General features: G+C 43.2%; 1 protein-coding gene across 1 annotated transcript in view; it reads right to left on the reverse strand.

Annotated features, from left to right (window-relative positions):
• Positions 1 to 948: 948 nt before the first annotated feature.
• LOC133537797 (LITAF domain-containing protein-like) overlaps positions 949 to 15,159 on the reverse strand; it is a 19,273-nt gene continuing 5,062 nt past the window's right edge. The window contains exons 2-4 of the mRNA XM_061878871.1: positions 9,486 to 9,624; positions 4,376 to 4,520; positions 949 to 1,123 (exon numbers count right to left, since the gene is read on the reverse strand). Of these exons, the coding sequence (XP_061734855.1) occupies positions 1,018 to 1,123; positions 4,376 to 4,520; positions 9,486 to 9,618 (384 nt within the window). The 5' untranslated portion in view covers positions 9,619 to 9,624 and the 3' untranslated portion in view covers positions 949 to 1,017. The remainder of the gene's footprint in view (positions 1,124 to 4,375; positions 4,521 to 9,485; positions 9,625 to 15,159) is intronic.

The raw sequence follows: 15,159 nt of genomic DNA on the forward strand, positions 1-15,159 counted from the left end.
ACGTCGGGAATGTTCCGATTGTTTGATTGTTGCTTTGATAAACTGCACGCATCATGGTTAGCCTCCTCAGTAACGGGGATTTTCCGATTGTTTGTTTGTTGCTTTGATAAACTGCACGCATCATAGTTAGCCACCTCAGTAAAACACATGTCCAACTCTGAAACACTCAAAGCAGAAAAAACTTGTTTTAATTTAACTGACTCCTTACCCAGACCAGTAGTCTCGCATCCTTTATTTAAATCCGTCTTCAGGGTGGAGGGAAGTGGTGTTCTGTGGGGATTAGCCTTCTGCTTTGTTTTTAGCCCCGCTCGACATCCGCGTTTCCGATCACACCGCTGGCGTCTGCTCCGTAGACGGCCCCCGCTGCCACTAGACTCCGCTGCTTCACAGGCCGCTGGATGTAGCCGCCGACGTATCCCCATGCTAGTTAGCATGTTTAGCACGCCCGCGTCTATCAGTCCAAAACGGCCCGATGTGTCCATATCCAGAAGTGTCTGGCGGTCGTACGTGATCACGGAGTGACCACGATGCGAGCCAGCCATGAAGTCTGCAGAACTGTCCGGCATTTCCGCCAAATGTTCCATCTTTAGCAAGAGCACCGCAGTGTCGCAGCCCGTCCGGGCGCCGCCATCTTGCTACTATATTTAATGTCATTATGGTGTAACTTAATGAATACTTAGGTCTACTACACTACTGTATTTCATGTTGTCATTGTGGTGGTACTTAACGAATACTTAGGTCTACTACACTACTATATTTAATGTCATTATGGTGGTACTTGGAGAGGTCAAGTTTTTTGGGGGGATGGTACTTGCCATCATTACCTTTGCAAATTTTTATTTTATTTTATATATTAATAATAATAAACAGTTGAATACGTGTGGGATGTGTTGTTCTGGCATTTAACATCGCAAACAAAAACGTGTCCATTGGTTTTTATTTCATCACTAAATCACTACTGACTGAGAGATCATGCACTTCTGTGATCTTCTGGTTTGAAAACGTCAAACAGGACCCTTAGCACCGCTTGTAAACATAGACGGTTTTACGGCACTTTGGACAGTGGTGCTCCACATCCTGGCAGGAGTCCACACAGAATGGTATGCAGCAGCAGAGAAAACACCTGCAAGTAAGAGGAACAATGAACAAAAAGGTATGTTCAGTCTGTCATCATCTTGAAAGGGAAGCTATGATGATTCTCCGTTCAACCCCCGCTTTCTTGTGGACCCCATAATAGTCCATGGATTTGCGTCGGTGAACCCCAAGCAGTCCTGCAGTGTTTTAACTTGTGTGTGTTATCATGTGCGATACAAGTAGTCCTTCAGCATGTTTACTTGTGTGTGTGTGATATAATGTGTGATATCATGTGTGATACAAGCAGTCCTGGAGTATGTTATTTTTGTGTGTGATATCATGTGTGGCACAAGTAGTCCTGCATTACGTTGATACAAGTAGTCCTCCAACATGTTTGTGTGTGTGATATCATGCGTGAAACAAGCAGTCCTGCAGTGTTTTAACTTGTGTGTGATATCAAGTGTGATACAAGTAGTCCTGCAGCATGTTTAATTGAGTGTGATATCATGTGCGACACAAATTTTTTGTGTGTGATATCATGTGTGGTACAAGCAGTCCTGCATTATGTTGATATAAGTAGTCCTTCAACTTGTGTGTGTGTGATATCATGTGCGATATTATGTGCGATACATGCAGTCCTGAAGTCTGTTTACTTGTGTGTGATATCATGCGTGAAACAAGCAGTCCTGCAGTGTTTTAACTTGTGTGTGATATCATGTGTGATACAAGTAGTCCTTCAGCATGTTTACTTGTGTGTGTGTGATATAATGTGCGATATCATGTGTGATACAAGCAGTCCTGGAGCATGTTATTTTTGTGTGTGATATCACGTGTGGTACAAGCAGTCCTGCATTACGTTGATAAAAGTAGTCCTTCAACATGTTTACTTGTGTGTGTGATATCATGTGCGATATCATGTGTGATACAAGTAGTCCTGGAGCATGTTTAATTGTGTGGGATATCATGTGCGATATGAGTTTTTTTGCGTGTGATATCATGTGTGGTACAAGCAGTCCTGCATTACGTTGATACAAGTAGTCCTTCAACATGTTTACTTGTGTGTGTGTGTGATATCTTGTGCGATATTATGTGCGATACAAGCAGTCCTGAAGCGTGTTTACTTGTGTGTGATATCATGTGTGAAACAAGCAGTCCTGCAGTGTTTTAACTTGTGTGTGATATCATGTGCGATATCATGTGTGATACAAGTAGTCCTTCAGCATGTTTACTTGTGTGTGTCTGATATCATGTGCGATATTATGTGCGATACAAGAAGTCCTCAAGCGTGTTTACTTGTGTGTGATATCATGCGTGAAACAAGCAGTCCTGCAGTGTTTTAACTTGTGTGTGATATCATGTGTGATACAAGTAGTCCTTCAGCATGTTTACTTGTGTGTGCGTGTGATATAATGTGTGATATCATGTGTGATACAAGCAGTCCTGCATTACGTTGATACAAGTAGTCCTTCAACATGTTTACTTGTGTGTGTGTATGTGTGATATCTTGTGCGATATTATGTGCGATACAAGAAGTCCTGAAATATGTTTACTTGTGTGTGATATCATGCGTGAAACAAGCAGTCCTGCAGTGTTTTAATTTGTGTGTGATATCATGTGCGATACAAGTAGTCCTTCAGCATGTTTACTTGTGTGTGTGTGTGCTATAATGTGCGATATCATGTGTGATACAAGCAGTCCTGAAGCGAGTTTACTTGTGTGTGATATCATGTGCGATACAAGTAGTCCTTCAGCATGTTTACTTTTGTGTGTGTGTGTGTGTGTGTGTGTGTGTGTGTGTGTGTGATATAATATGCGATATCATGTGTGATACAAGCATTCCTGAAGCAAGTTTACTTGTGTGTGATATCATGTGCGATACAAGTAGTCCTTCAGCATGTTTACTTGTGTGTGTGTGTGTGATATAATATGCGATATCATGTGTGATACAAGCAGTCCTGAAGCAAGTTTACTTGTGTGTGATATCATGTGCGATACAAGTAGTCCTACAGCATGTTTACTTGTGTGTGCGTGATATAATGTGCGATATCATGTGTGATACAAGTAGTCCTTCAGCATGTTTACTTGTGTGTGTGTGTGTGTGTGTGTGTGTGATATAATGTGCGATATCATGTGTGATACAAGCATTCCTGAAGCAAGTTTACTTGTGTGTGATATCATGTGCGATACAAGTAGTCCTTCAGCATGTTTACTTGTGTGTGTGTGTGCTATAATGTGCGATATCATGTGTGATACAAGCAGTCCTGAAGCGAGTTTACTTGTGTGTGATATCATGTGCGATACAAGTAGTCCTTCAGCATGTTTACTTGTGTGTGTGTGTGTGTGTGTGTGTGTGTGTGTGTGTGTGTGTGTGTGTGTGTGTGTGTGTGTGTGTGATATAATGTGCGATATCATGTGTGATATAAGCTGTCCTGAAGCGAGTTTATTTGTGTGTGATATCATGTGCGATACAAGTAGTCCTTCAGCATGTTTACTTGTGTGTGTGTGTGTGATATAATGTGTGATATCATGTGTGAAACAAGCAGTCCTTCCCTAGGGAGATGTTCGGCTGGCATCCTGACCAGATGCCCGAACCACCTCATCTGGCTCCTCTCGATGTGAAGGAGCAGCGGCTTTACTTTGAGTCCCTCCCGGATGGCAGAGCTTCTCACCCTATCTCTAAGGGAGAGCCCCAAACTCATTTCGGCCGCTTGTACCCATGATCTTGTCCTTTCAGTCATAACCCAAAGCTCATGACCATAGGTGAGGATGGGAACGTAGATCGACCGGTAAATTGAGAGCTTTGCCTTCCGGCTCAGCTCCTTCTTCACCACCACGGATCGATACAGCGTCCGCATTACTGAAGACGCCGCACCGATCCAACCGTCAACCTCACGATCCACTCTTCCCTCACTCGTGAACAAGACTCCGAGGTACTTGAACTCCTCCACTTGGGGCAGGGTCTCCTCCCCAACCCGGAGATGGCACTCCACCCTTTTCCGGGCGAGAACCATGGACTCGGACTTGGAGGTTCCACCATTGCACCAAGAAAAATTCCTAGTTTGTGAACTCGTTCTCAAACAATGGCAATAAAAAACTAATCTGAACTAAGGAAAGGTAAGACGTGAATCTGACAGATCGTCGCATACATCCAATTTTCCGCTTGTGTCTGCAAGTTGGATGCATTAAGCTTATGGTTTGAAGCTTTGCCGTTGCTCAACACCGTTATCCAACATTTATAAGTCAGGAATTTGGGGAAATCATCACAAGTCCCCGACCTTTTTTTAATCGTGTTTTTTTTTACCCGAAGAGGGTGAGTCCTCCACAGATGGCCCAAGTCATCAGGCCTGCTTTGTGTTCCGTCTGGGTGACCACGGTCTGCCGGCAGTGGGGACACTGAGCTCGTCCTGGACTATCATGCAGCGACGGCATGACCACCACCTGAGTCACTAAAATAGGGAAATAATATCAACAAAAACATGTCTTTTTCCTCCTATAAAAAGCACTTGTTCACAAGCAAGGACGGGGCGAGGGTCACCACTTTGTCAAATTGTTGAAGAACAACATTTCTCAAGCAGCTATTGCAAGGAATTTGGGGATTTCACCATCTACGTTTCCGTAATATCATGGAAAGGTTCAGAGAATCTGGAAAAAAATCACTGCACATAAGCCTTGGATCCCTCAGTGTGTAAAGGATATCACTACATGGGCGCCGGAACACTTCAGAAAACCACTGTCAGTAACTGCAGTTGGTCGCTACATCTGTAAGTGCAAGTTAAAACTCTACTATGCAAAGCCAAAGCCATTTATCAACAACACCCAGAAACGCTTCGCTGGGCCCGAAGTCATCTAAGATTTGGAAAACACTACATGGGCTCCGGAACACTACAGAAAACCACTGTCGGTAACTACAGTTGGTCGCTACATCTTTAAATGCAAGTTAAAACTCTACTATGCCAAGCCAAAGCCATTTATCAACAACACCCAAAAACGCTTCTCTGGGCCTGAGGTCATCTAAGATGGATTTATGCAAAGTGGAAAAGTGTTCTGTGGTCTGACCAGTCCACATTTCAAATTGTTTTTGGAAACTGTGGACCAAAGGGGAAAAGAACCATCCGGATTGTTCTAGGGTGAAAGTGTTCTAGGCAGCATGTGTGATGGTATGGGGGTGTATTAGTGCCCAAGGCATGGGAAACTTACACATCTGTGAAGGCACCATTAATGCTGGAAGGTACATACAGCTTTTGGAACAACATATGTTGCCATCCAAGCAACGTTATCACGGACGCCCCTGCTTATTTCAGCAAAACGATGACATTGAAAATGTTTGGTGCAATATGAAGGCTAAAATATGAAGCAGGGGACTGTTGAACAACTTAAGCTGTAAACTTTGTTATTCTTTGCAAATATTAGCTCATTTGGAATTTGATGCCTGCAACATGTTTCCAAAAAAAAAGCTGGCACAAGTGGCAAAAAAGACTGAGAAAAGTTGAGGAATGCTCATCAAAGACTTATTTGGAACATCGCACGAGGTGAACAGGCTACTTGGGAACAGGTGGGTGCCATGATTGGCTATAAAAAGCACTTGTTCACAAGCAAGGACGGGGCGAGGGTCACCACTTTGTCAAATTGTTGAAGAACAACATTTCTCAAGCAGCTATTGCAAGGAATTTGGGGATTTCACCATCTACGTTTCCGTAATATCATGGAAAGGTTCAGAGAATCTGGAAAAAAATCACTGCACATAAGCCTTGGATCCCTCAGTGTGTAAAGGATATCACTACATGGGCGCCGGAACACTTCAGAAAACCACTGTCAGTAACTGCAGTTGGTCGCTACATCTGTAAGTGCAAGTTAAAACTCTACTATGCAAAGCCAAAGCCATTTATCAACAACACCCAGAAACGCTTCGCTGGGCCCAAAGTCATCTAAGATGTGGAAAACACTACATGGGCTCCGGAACACTTCAGAAAACCACTGTCAGTAACTGCAGTTGGTCGCTACATCTGTAAGTGCAAGTTAAAACTCTACTATGCAAAGCCAAAGCCATTTATCAACAACACCCAGAAACGCTTCGCTGGGCCCGAAGTCATCTAAGATGTGGAAAACACTACATGGGCTCCGGAACACTACAGGAAACCACTGTCGGTAACTACAGTTGGTCGTTACATTTTTAAATGCAAGTTAAAACTCTACTATGCCAAGCCAAAGCCATTTATCAACAACACCCAGAAACGCTTCCCTGGGCCTGAGGTCATCTAAGATGGATTTATGCAAAGTGGAAAAGTGTTCTGTGGTCTGACCAGTCCACATTTCAAATTGTTTTTGGAAACTGTGGACCAAAGAGGAAAAGAACCATCCAGATTGTTCTAGGGTGAAAGTGTTCATATTGTTCTAGGGTGAAAGTGTTCATAAACTACAAGTGTTCACACTTGTAGTTTATTGATGACTGATTTGGTGGTTTTCCAGGTTTCACAGCCATGAAGAAGGACAGATTTAACATGTGTATTGAATCTGATTTTGGTGTTTCTGGAGAGCTGAGAAGAGAGCCACACAGGTCAGAGAGTTCCCCAATTGTATACCGTATAATTCCTCTCATGTGCTAGCTTTCAGAGACTCTTATTTTGTCTGCTGTTACCAAGTCTGCCATGCTGATTGAGCTTACCATCCCCTGGGAGGAGGGAATCCAGGCAGCCTAGCAGAGAGGCAGGCTGGTCCACTACCATCTACCCTGTGGATGTAGGCTGTCGGGGCTTCGTTGGTACGGCTGACAGGGTGCAGTGCGTCTCCCATAACAGTCTGACCTCCGACTATGTTAAGGTAACGTGTGGCGTTCCCCAAGGTTCGGTCCTTGGCCCTGCACTCTTCAGCATCTACATGCTGCCGCTAGGTGACATCATACGCAAATACGGTGTTAGCTTTCACTGTTATGCTAATGACACCCAACTCTACATGCCCCTAAAGCTGACCAACACGCCGGACTGTAGTCAGCTGGAGGCGTGTCTTAATGAAATTAAACAATGGATGTCCGCTAACTTTTTGCAACTCAACGCCAAAAAAACGGAAATGCTGATTATCGGTCCTGCTAGACACCGACCTCTATTTAATAATACAACTTTAACATTTGACAACCAAATAATAAAACAAGGTGACTCGGCAAAGAATCTGGGTATTATCTTCCACCCAACTCTCTCCTTTGAGTCACACATTAAAAGCGTTACTAAAACGGCCTTCTTTCATCTCCGTAATATCGCAAAAATTCGCTCCATTTTGTCCACTAAAGACGCCGAGATCATTATCCATGCGTTTGTTACGCCTCGTCTCGATTACTGTAACGTATTATTTTGGGGTCTCCCCATGTCTAGCATTAAAAGATTACAGTTGGTACAAAATGCGGCTGCTAGACTTTTGACAAAAACAAGAAAGTTTGATCACATTACGCCTGTAATGTATATACCTTTATATACATATATACATACATATATACTTATACTGTATATACCTTTATATACATATATACATACATATATACCTATACTGTATATACCTTTATATACATACATATATACCGATACTGTATATACTTTTATATACATATATACATACATATATACCTATACTGTATATACCTTTATATACATATATACATACATATATACCTATACTGTATATACTTTTATATACATATATACATACATATATACCTATACTGTATATACCTTTATATACATATATACATACATATATACCTATACTGTATATACCTTTATATACATATATACATACATATATACCTATACTGTATATACCTTTATATACATATATACATACATATATACCTATACTGGCTCACCTGCACTGGCTTCCTGTGCACTTAAGATGTGACTTTAAGGTTTTACTACTTACGTATAAAATACTACACGGTCTAGCTCCATCCTATCTTGCTGATTGTATTGTACCATATGCAAGAAATCTGCCTTCAAAAGACTCCGGCTTAATAGTGATTCCCAAAGCCCAAAAATAGTCTGCGGGCTATACAGCGTTTTCTATTCGGGCTCCAGTACTCTGGAATGCCCTCCCGGTAACAGTTCGAGATGCTACCTCAGTAGAAGCATTTAAGTCTCACCTTAAAACTCATCTGTATACTCTAGCCTTTAAATAGACCTCCTTTTTAGACCAGTTGATCTGCCGCTTCTTTTCCTTTTCTCCTATGTCCTCCCTTCCCTTGTGGATGGGGTCCGGTTTGATGACCATGGATGAAGTACTGGCTGTCCAGAGTCGAGACCCAGGATGGACCGCTCGTCGGGACCCAGGATGGACCGCTTCGCCTGTGTATCGGTTGGTGACATCTCTACGCTGCTGATCCGCCTCCGCTTGGGATGGTTTTCTGTGGACGGGACTCTCGCTGCTGTCTTGGATCCGCTTTGAACTGAACTCTCGTGGCTGTGTTGGAGCCACTATGGATTGAGCTTTCACAGTATCATGTTAGACCCGCTCGACATCCATTGCTTTCGGTCCCCTAGAGGGGTGGGGGGTTGCCCACATTTGAGGTCCTCTCCAAGGTTTCTCATAGTCAGCATTGTCACTGGCGTCCCACTGGATGTGAATTCTCCCTGCCCACTAGGTGTGAGTTTTCCTTGCCCTTTTGTGGGTTCTTCCGAGGATGTTGTAGTCGTAATGATTTGTGCAGTCCTTTGAGACATTTGTGATTTAGGGCTATATAAATAAACATTGATTGATAAACATTGAATGCTGCTCCAAGATGTGGGATCGACTGGGGCTAAGTTCCAAAGGGAAACAAAGACCCTTGCTGAGGAAGCAGAAAAGGGAAGTTTCTGGTTGTGGCCGAGGAGGAAGGGATAAGTACTGGGGGGTCGAGGCAATAAAATGGGTCGGCTGCAGGGGGTGGCAGGGAGACGTCCCAGGAGGCGTTCCGAGGTGAAAGAGAGCGAAACTCCAATGAGCGGTGGTCCCCGGCTGATGACCCTACAGCTGACCCAAGGCATGCTTGCCCAGCAGAACCAACACCATATCTGTACAATCAATCTTTTAACACAGTTGGGATGGAACAGGGCTTTTATTGCGAAGACAGGAACTGTGCAGTCGGCCTTTAGAGTTTTGACGGCAGGTACGGCGCGAGAGTCTGTTGAAATGAAAAGTGTTTCTGGCCTTCCTGTCGGTCATTTTTTCTTAATAATGATCCGGCAGCAGCCAGCGTTATCTCATGAGACCCTCGGGTGCGGCGAATTTCAATCTTAAGTGACCATGGTAAAGATTGATGATCGATCATTTTGAATGTCTGGCTGGCTATGGGCGGACACACCCTCCACCATCCACGTAATGGGCGCACCCCTGGACTAGACTTTTCTGGTAGTAAAAGTAAAAGTAGTTTTGAACAGGCAGCGTTTACAGACCTCTTTGGGAAGCGACATGTGGGGGTCCTGCTTTAGGGGACGGGTACAACCCAGGTTGGGGCGCTGCACCCTCGTAGTTCATGGGGCCGGGGTAGGGAAGAGCCGGCTCGGGTCCCAGGTGTTCGCTTCCCATCTTAGCCTCAGGAGAGATAATACATTGTTACGTCATTATTGTCGGAAATAAAAGACTTCAAGAATGGTATCAAATCAGAGCGCATGTTTCAGTACAGAAATGGGAGCAGCAGGGGACAAACATTTTGCCAGGAGCCCCAGCTGGCAGGATGAAACTCTTGTATTTATTTGCTCTAAACAATCACACTGTAAAATAAATCCAAGTCAGGAAATCTAAAATTTGAATTTAGATTACAGGTTTCTCTGCTTTTCGGGGGATTTTGCGGAGGAGGGCAGAGAAACCTGCGGAACAGCCTGGTAGGGATTATATAGCAACTGTGTTTTTTTTTAGGTAGGTAGGTAGGAAGGTCTTTATTGTCATTGCAACAAGTACAAACCTGTTCAAGATTAGACAAACAAACAGTGTACAGGGTTACAGAACAAGAACGCTGATGGGTCGCCATAAGGCGCCCCGTAAAAGATGGGAAAAAGGTCAAACGCTGGGGAAGGATGAGTAAAAAAATACAATCCAGACTGGGCTCCTAAGGGGGTCCAGTTCGGAGTGAGAAAAAAACCTCCATAGCAAAGCACATATACATATTACAACGTACATCGCGAGATATCTAGCAACAGAGGGAAGGTAGTTCAAGGTCATGGTGGTAGGTCGCAGCTCTCAGGCGCTGACCATCCATTCATCACCCCTACGGGATTGCATCGAGGGCATTGGATTGGGGGACAGGAGGGTGTATGTGTGGCGTATATTCTGTGTGTGTGTATAAGCCTGTAGTGTGTCTCTGTTCCGCGGCCTTGATGTATTCGCCGTCGCTAGTCCAAAGTCCACAACAACAGGTGTGTGTCCATGAGAGACAAGAAAGGAGTTTGTTGTGTTTTCGTTGCAGTGATCTTCGGGAGATTCTCGAAGCCAGGGAAACAATCCAAGTTAAAATGATTTGTATGCGAGTGAAAATAAAATGTGCTTTTCACTCTAAAATTGCCTACGACTGATCCTCAAAAACTGCGGGGTAGACAGTCCGATGTGATCCACAGTTCTTCCCGCATCCTCCGATCATTTGTGGCAGCTTTGGGCTACTTTGAAGACCGCCAGCAACTTCCAATTTGTCGACAAACCAGAGCAACGCTTACTCCAATCAGCAGAATTGCCGTCGGGGCGCTAATTAATTTAAAACCTCTTCTTACTCCAGCGTTTACCAAAGGCATGCAGTAAATCTAGGCCTGCGCTTATAAATTTGAGTGTGATGTAAGGATACCATCATGAAAAAAATTAATTAAAAAAAAATGTATTATGGTCTTACCTTTACTTATAAATGAAGTCCATGTGCAGCTCCTTCTAATCAAAAGCATCGATAACTTGTTTATAGAAGTCTTCCTTATCTTGCTTCAGTTTTAAAAGTCTCTCTGTCTTGATGAAGATCTTCCTTTATTACCTCCTGCTTCCATTGAAAGTCCAGTTTAGAAAACTGTTTTATTTTAGATATGTAATCCCCCATGTTAAAAGTGCAAGCGAGAGGAAAAAATAAACACGCGCTTGTTGTCACTTCTTCTGCAGCCGAGTAGTCGCAAGAAGGATCACTAGCGCCCTCTACCACCAGGAGGCGGGAGTCATTTATTGACTCATATTTGACACACGCAGCTACGGTATATTAATAAAACATAGCTGCTTACTGTTCTTTTTAGCATATTCAAAAGCTTGGACCTTAAATCCTACTGAATAGCTCTTAATCTTTTTCCCTTTATGCGATTTCAAATTATTGAAATCAGCCTCCTCCATTTTGAAAATGATGACAGGTGAAGTGTCACTCGTGACGTGACGAGTTTGACCCGGCGGAAATTCTAGGCATATGCTAATTATTTGGCGAAATGAGTTTGACCTGGCAGAAATTCTATACATGCGCTAATAAAAATTATATATCAGTAATTCTAGGCAGGCGCATACTATATACCCGGCGGCAATTTAAGGTAATACGGTATATTCCGCTCTACCTCGGTATTGAGCACTGTATAACGGGTCAACCACAGTAACCTCAACTATATATATATATTTATATATATATAGTTCCTGTTTTTTCGCTCCATTGTTTTGTTTCCATGCCAACCCATTAGTTTCCACCTGTCCCCATGTCACGCACCTGTTTCCAATCACCACAGTATTATTTAAGCCACAGTTGCCAGGTAGTCAGCCTGGCGACATCACCATCAACTCACCTTCTATCACCCTCGATCACCTTCTACAAACCCATGATTTCATGCCAATTGTTCCATGCCCCTTGTCTCGGTCACAGTAAAAAAAAAAACAATTCGTTATTCATGCCACAGTGCAAGTTTTTGTTTGTTTTTAGAGCCAAGTTTTTGTACCACCTCTGAGAGCGCCTTTTGTTTATACCCTTTGTATTTGTAATATTTTTGAGTTAAGATTAAATGATATCCTTACCTATATATATACATATATATGGGTACATTACATAGGGGTGTGGCCATTGTTACACGGACGTGCCTTGCTTCTGTGCCGGCATAATGAGGGCAGCCCGTTACGTTGCACTACCGCGTAACAATGGCCACACCCCCATGTACTATACTCTCTGTATACGTAACAACCACAGACACTTCAATAAAATCCCCTGAAGAGCAGGGAATCCTGCGAAACAGAAACAGGCTTGTAGGGATGACATAGCCTGTGTTTTTCTGGAGCCCGTTCTCCAAAAGTATTGTTTCGATCCCGTGTGGATGAAATGATACAATATTTGACTGTTAGCGATAGGGTTGTACGGTATACCGGTATGACCGGTGGACTAACAATCAGATTCGGTACTATACCGCCTCTAAAACGTACTGATATCCCAACCGCCCACTGCTCACCGGTGTCCCAATGTAAACAAATGCCATAGGTGGATCTACGCCTGACATCCACTGTAATGATACCAAGTACAGGAGCGTATCTCGCCGACACTACTATGATCAAATATATATTTTTATAATTACCGTATTTCCTTGAATTGCCGCCGGGTATATAGTATGCGCCTGCCTAGAGTTACTGCCGGTTCATACTCGTTTCGCAAAATATTATTTTTATTAGCGCACGCCTAGAATTTCCACCGGGTCAAACTCGTCACGTCACGAGTGACACTTCACCTGTCATCATTTTCAAAATGGAGGAGGCTCATTTCAATCATTTGAAATCGCATAAAGGGAAGAAGACTAAGAGCTATTCAGTAGGATTTAAGGTCCAAGCTATTGAATTTGCTAAAAAGAACAGTAAGCAGCTATTTTTTATTAATATACCGTAGCTGCGTGTGTCAAATATGAGTCATTAAATGACTCCCGCCTCCTGGTGGTAGAGGGCGCTAGTGATCCTTCTTGCGACTACTCGGCTGCAGAAGAAGTGACAACAAGCGCGTGTTTATTTTTTCCTCTCGCTTGCACTTTTAACATGGAGGATTACATATCTAAAATAAAACTGTTTTCTAAACTGGACTTTCAATCGAAGAAGGAGGTAATAAAAGTGTCAAGCCGTGACATGGATTGGTTTTGCTTCTTCGATACGGAGATGATTTGGGACGAGTTAGGAATGGATGTGAGTACATGAGGATTTATTTATATACTAAAATACAAAATTGTAAAACAAAGGACGCGCTCGGTGGCGGATAATAATCTATACTAAAACTTCAAACAATCAGAATCTACAAATAAACAAAAGATACTATCAAAGATACACAATAAACCAAAAACTTGCACTGAGGCAAAAAACACAAAGATCTTACGTGGCGTGGTCAAAAATAGTAGTAAAGTTCCCAGACCCATGAACAGAAAGTAAATGACTTAAATAGTGGCTGTGGTAATGAGAAACAGGTGCGGGACTGAGGGCAGGGGCGTGACTAGGAGAACAGGTGGAAACTAATGGGTTGCTATGGTAACAAACAAAACTAGGAAGTGCAAAACGAGACACGAGAGTCCAAAAAAAACAAAACATAACATGATCAAACATAAATCCGGATTAACAGGCATGACAAAAGGAGACAGAGACTTTTAAAACTGAAGGAAGATAAGGAAGACTTCTATAAACATATTGACATTTTTATAATTTAATCTGCTTTTCATGATGGTATCCTTACATCACACTCAAATTTATAAGCGCAGGCCTAAATTTACAGCATTCCTTTGGTAAACGCCGGAGTGAGAAGAGGTTTTAAATTAATTAGCGCCCCGGCGGCCATTCAAGGAAATACGGTATGTTTATAAAGTCAGGAAATAAGTCCCTGGACACTTTGATTCTGACCAATGTCTGATCCTGTCACTACTTGGTATCGGATCCATACCTAAATGTGCGGTAGCGTCCAAAACTAATGTCAAGTCCCCTTTGTTTAGAAAAGTATGGAAATAGATTTTGCTACCAGTACCAAAATATTAGTATCGGGACAACCATAGTTTGCAACTGGTGTGTGTGAGTGACGGGAAGAAAAGCTCATCATCTTGAGTCATTTAGTTGGTTTCCATAAGACTGTTAAAGAACAGGAAGTAGTTGTCATGTCCGACCTGGATGACTCATAAGGCTGGGTAATCATTTCCCGTGAATCAGGTTTTAGTGTGTGTGCCAAGGACTGGGTTTTATCACACAGTGCCAACCAGGCCTGGAAATGTACAAACGGGATTTCGCAAGTCTGGATACCAATTTAGGGGAACTTTCAGTTCTTTATTGTGCGCCGTCCACTGAAGTCCTCTTGGCATGGCAGCCATGTGTAGTACGAGTCCATGGTCCAGGATCCTGGGAGGTTCCCCACTTGAAAATGATTAGATAAGTGGGCCTGGCACCGGTTTTCTCTTCCATTAAGAGTTTAAATAAATTCATAGTCGATTATCAAGGAAGTGTGTTTAGCGCTCAAGCACACCTTGCTCAAGGTTTGTAGTATTTGCAGGTGAGCCTCACCTGCTTTTATACTGAGATGACATCATCGCTTGTCGTTTTAATCTCCCATCATAAATAGCAGGTGTGATTGAACAGCAAACACACATAAAAGTGTGCCTTCGCCGCCCTATTTGCTTTTGTCCTTTTGGAAAAGTGCAAGTCGGGACGCAGGATGGACCGCTCGCCTGTGTATCGGTTGGGGACATCTCTACGCTGCTGATCCGCCTCCGCTTGGGATGGTTTCCTGTGGACGGGACTCTCGCTGCTGTCTTGGATCCGCTTTGAACTGAACTCTCGCGGCTGTGTTGGAGCCACTATGGATTGAACTTTCACAGTATCATGTTAGACCCGCTCGACATCCATTGCTTTCGGTCCCCTATACGGGGGGGGGTTTCCCCACATCTGAGGTCCTCTCCAAGGTTTCTCATAGTCAGCATTGTCACTGGCGTCCCACTGGATGTGAATTCTCCCTGCCCACTGGGTGTGAGTTTTCCTTGCCCTTTTGTGGGTTCTTCCGAGGATGTTGTAGTCGTAATGATTTGTGCAGCCCTTTGAGACATTTGTGATTTGGGGCTACATAAATAAACATTGATTGATTGATTGATTGAAGTGGTCTTGTGTTCAGGGTCGACAAATCCAGCCCAT

This window comes from Nerophis ophidion, linkage group LG19 (assembly GCF_033978795.1).
Source record: "Nerophis ophidion isolate RoL-2023_Sa linkage group LG19, RoL_Noph_v1.0, whole genome shotgun sequence".
Lineage (NCBI taxonomy): Eukaryota > Metazoa > Chordata > Actinopteri > Syngnathiformes > Syngnathidae > Nerophis > Nerophis ophidion.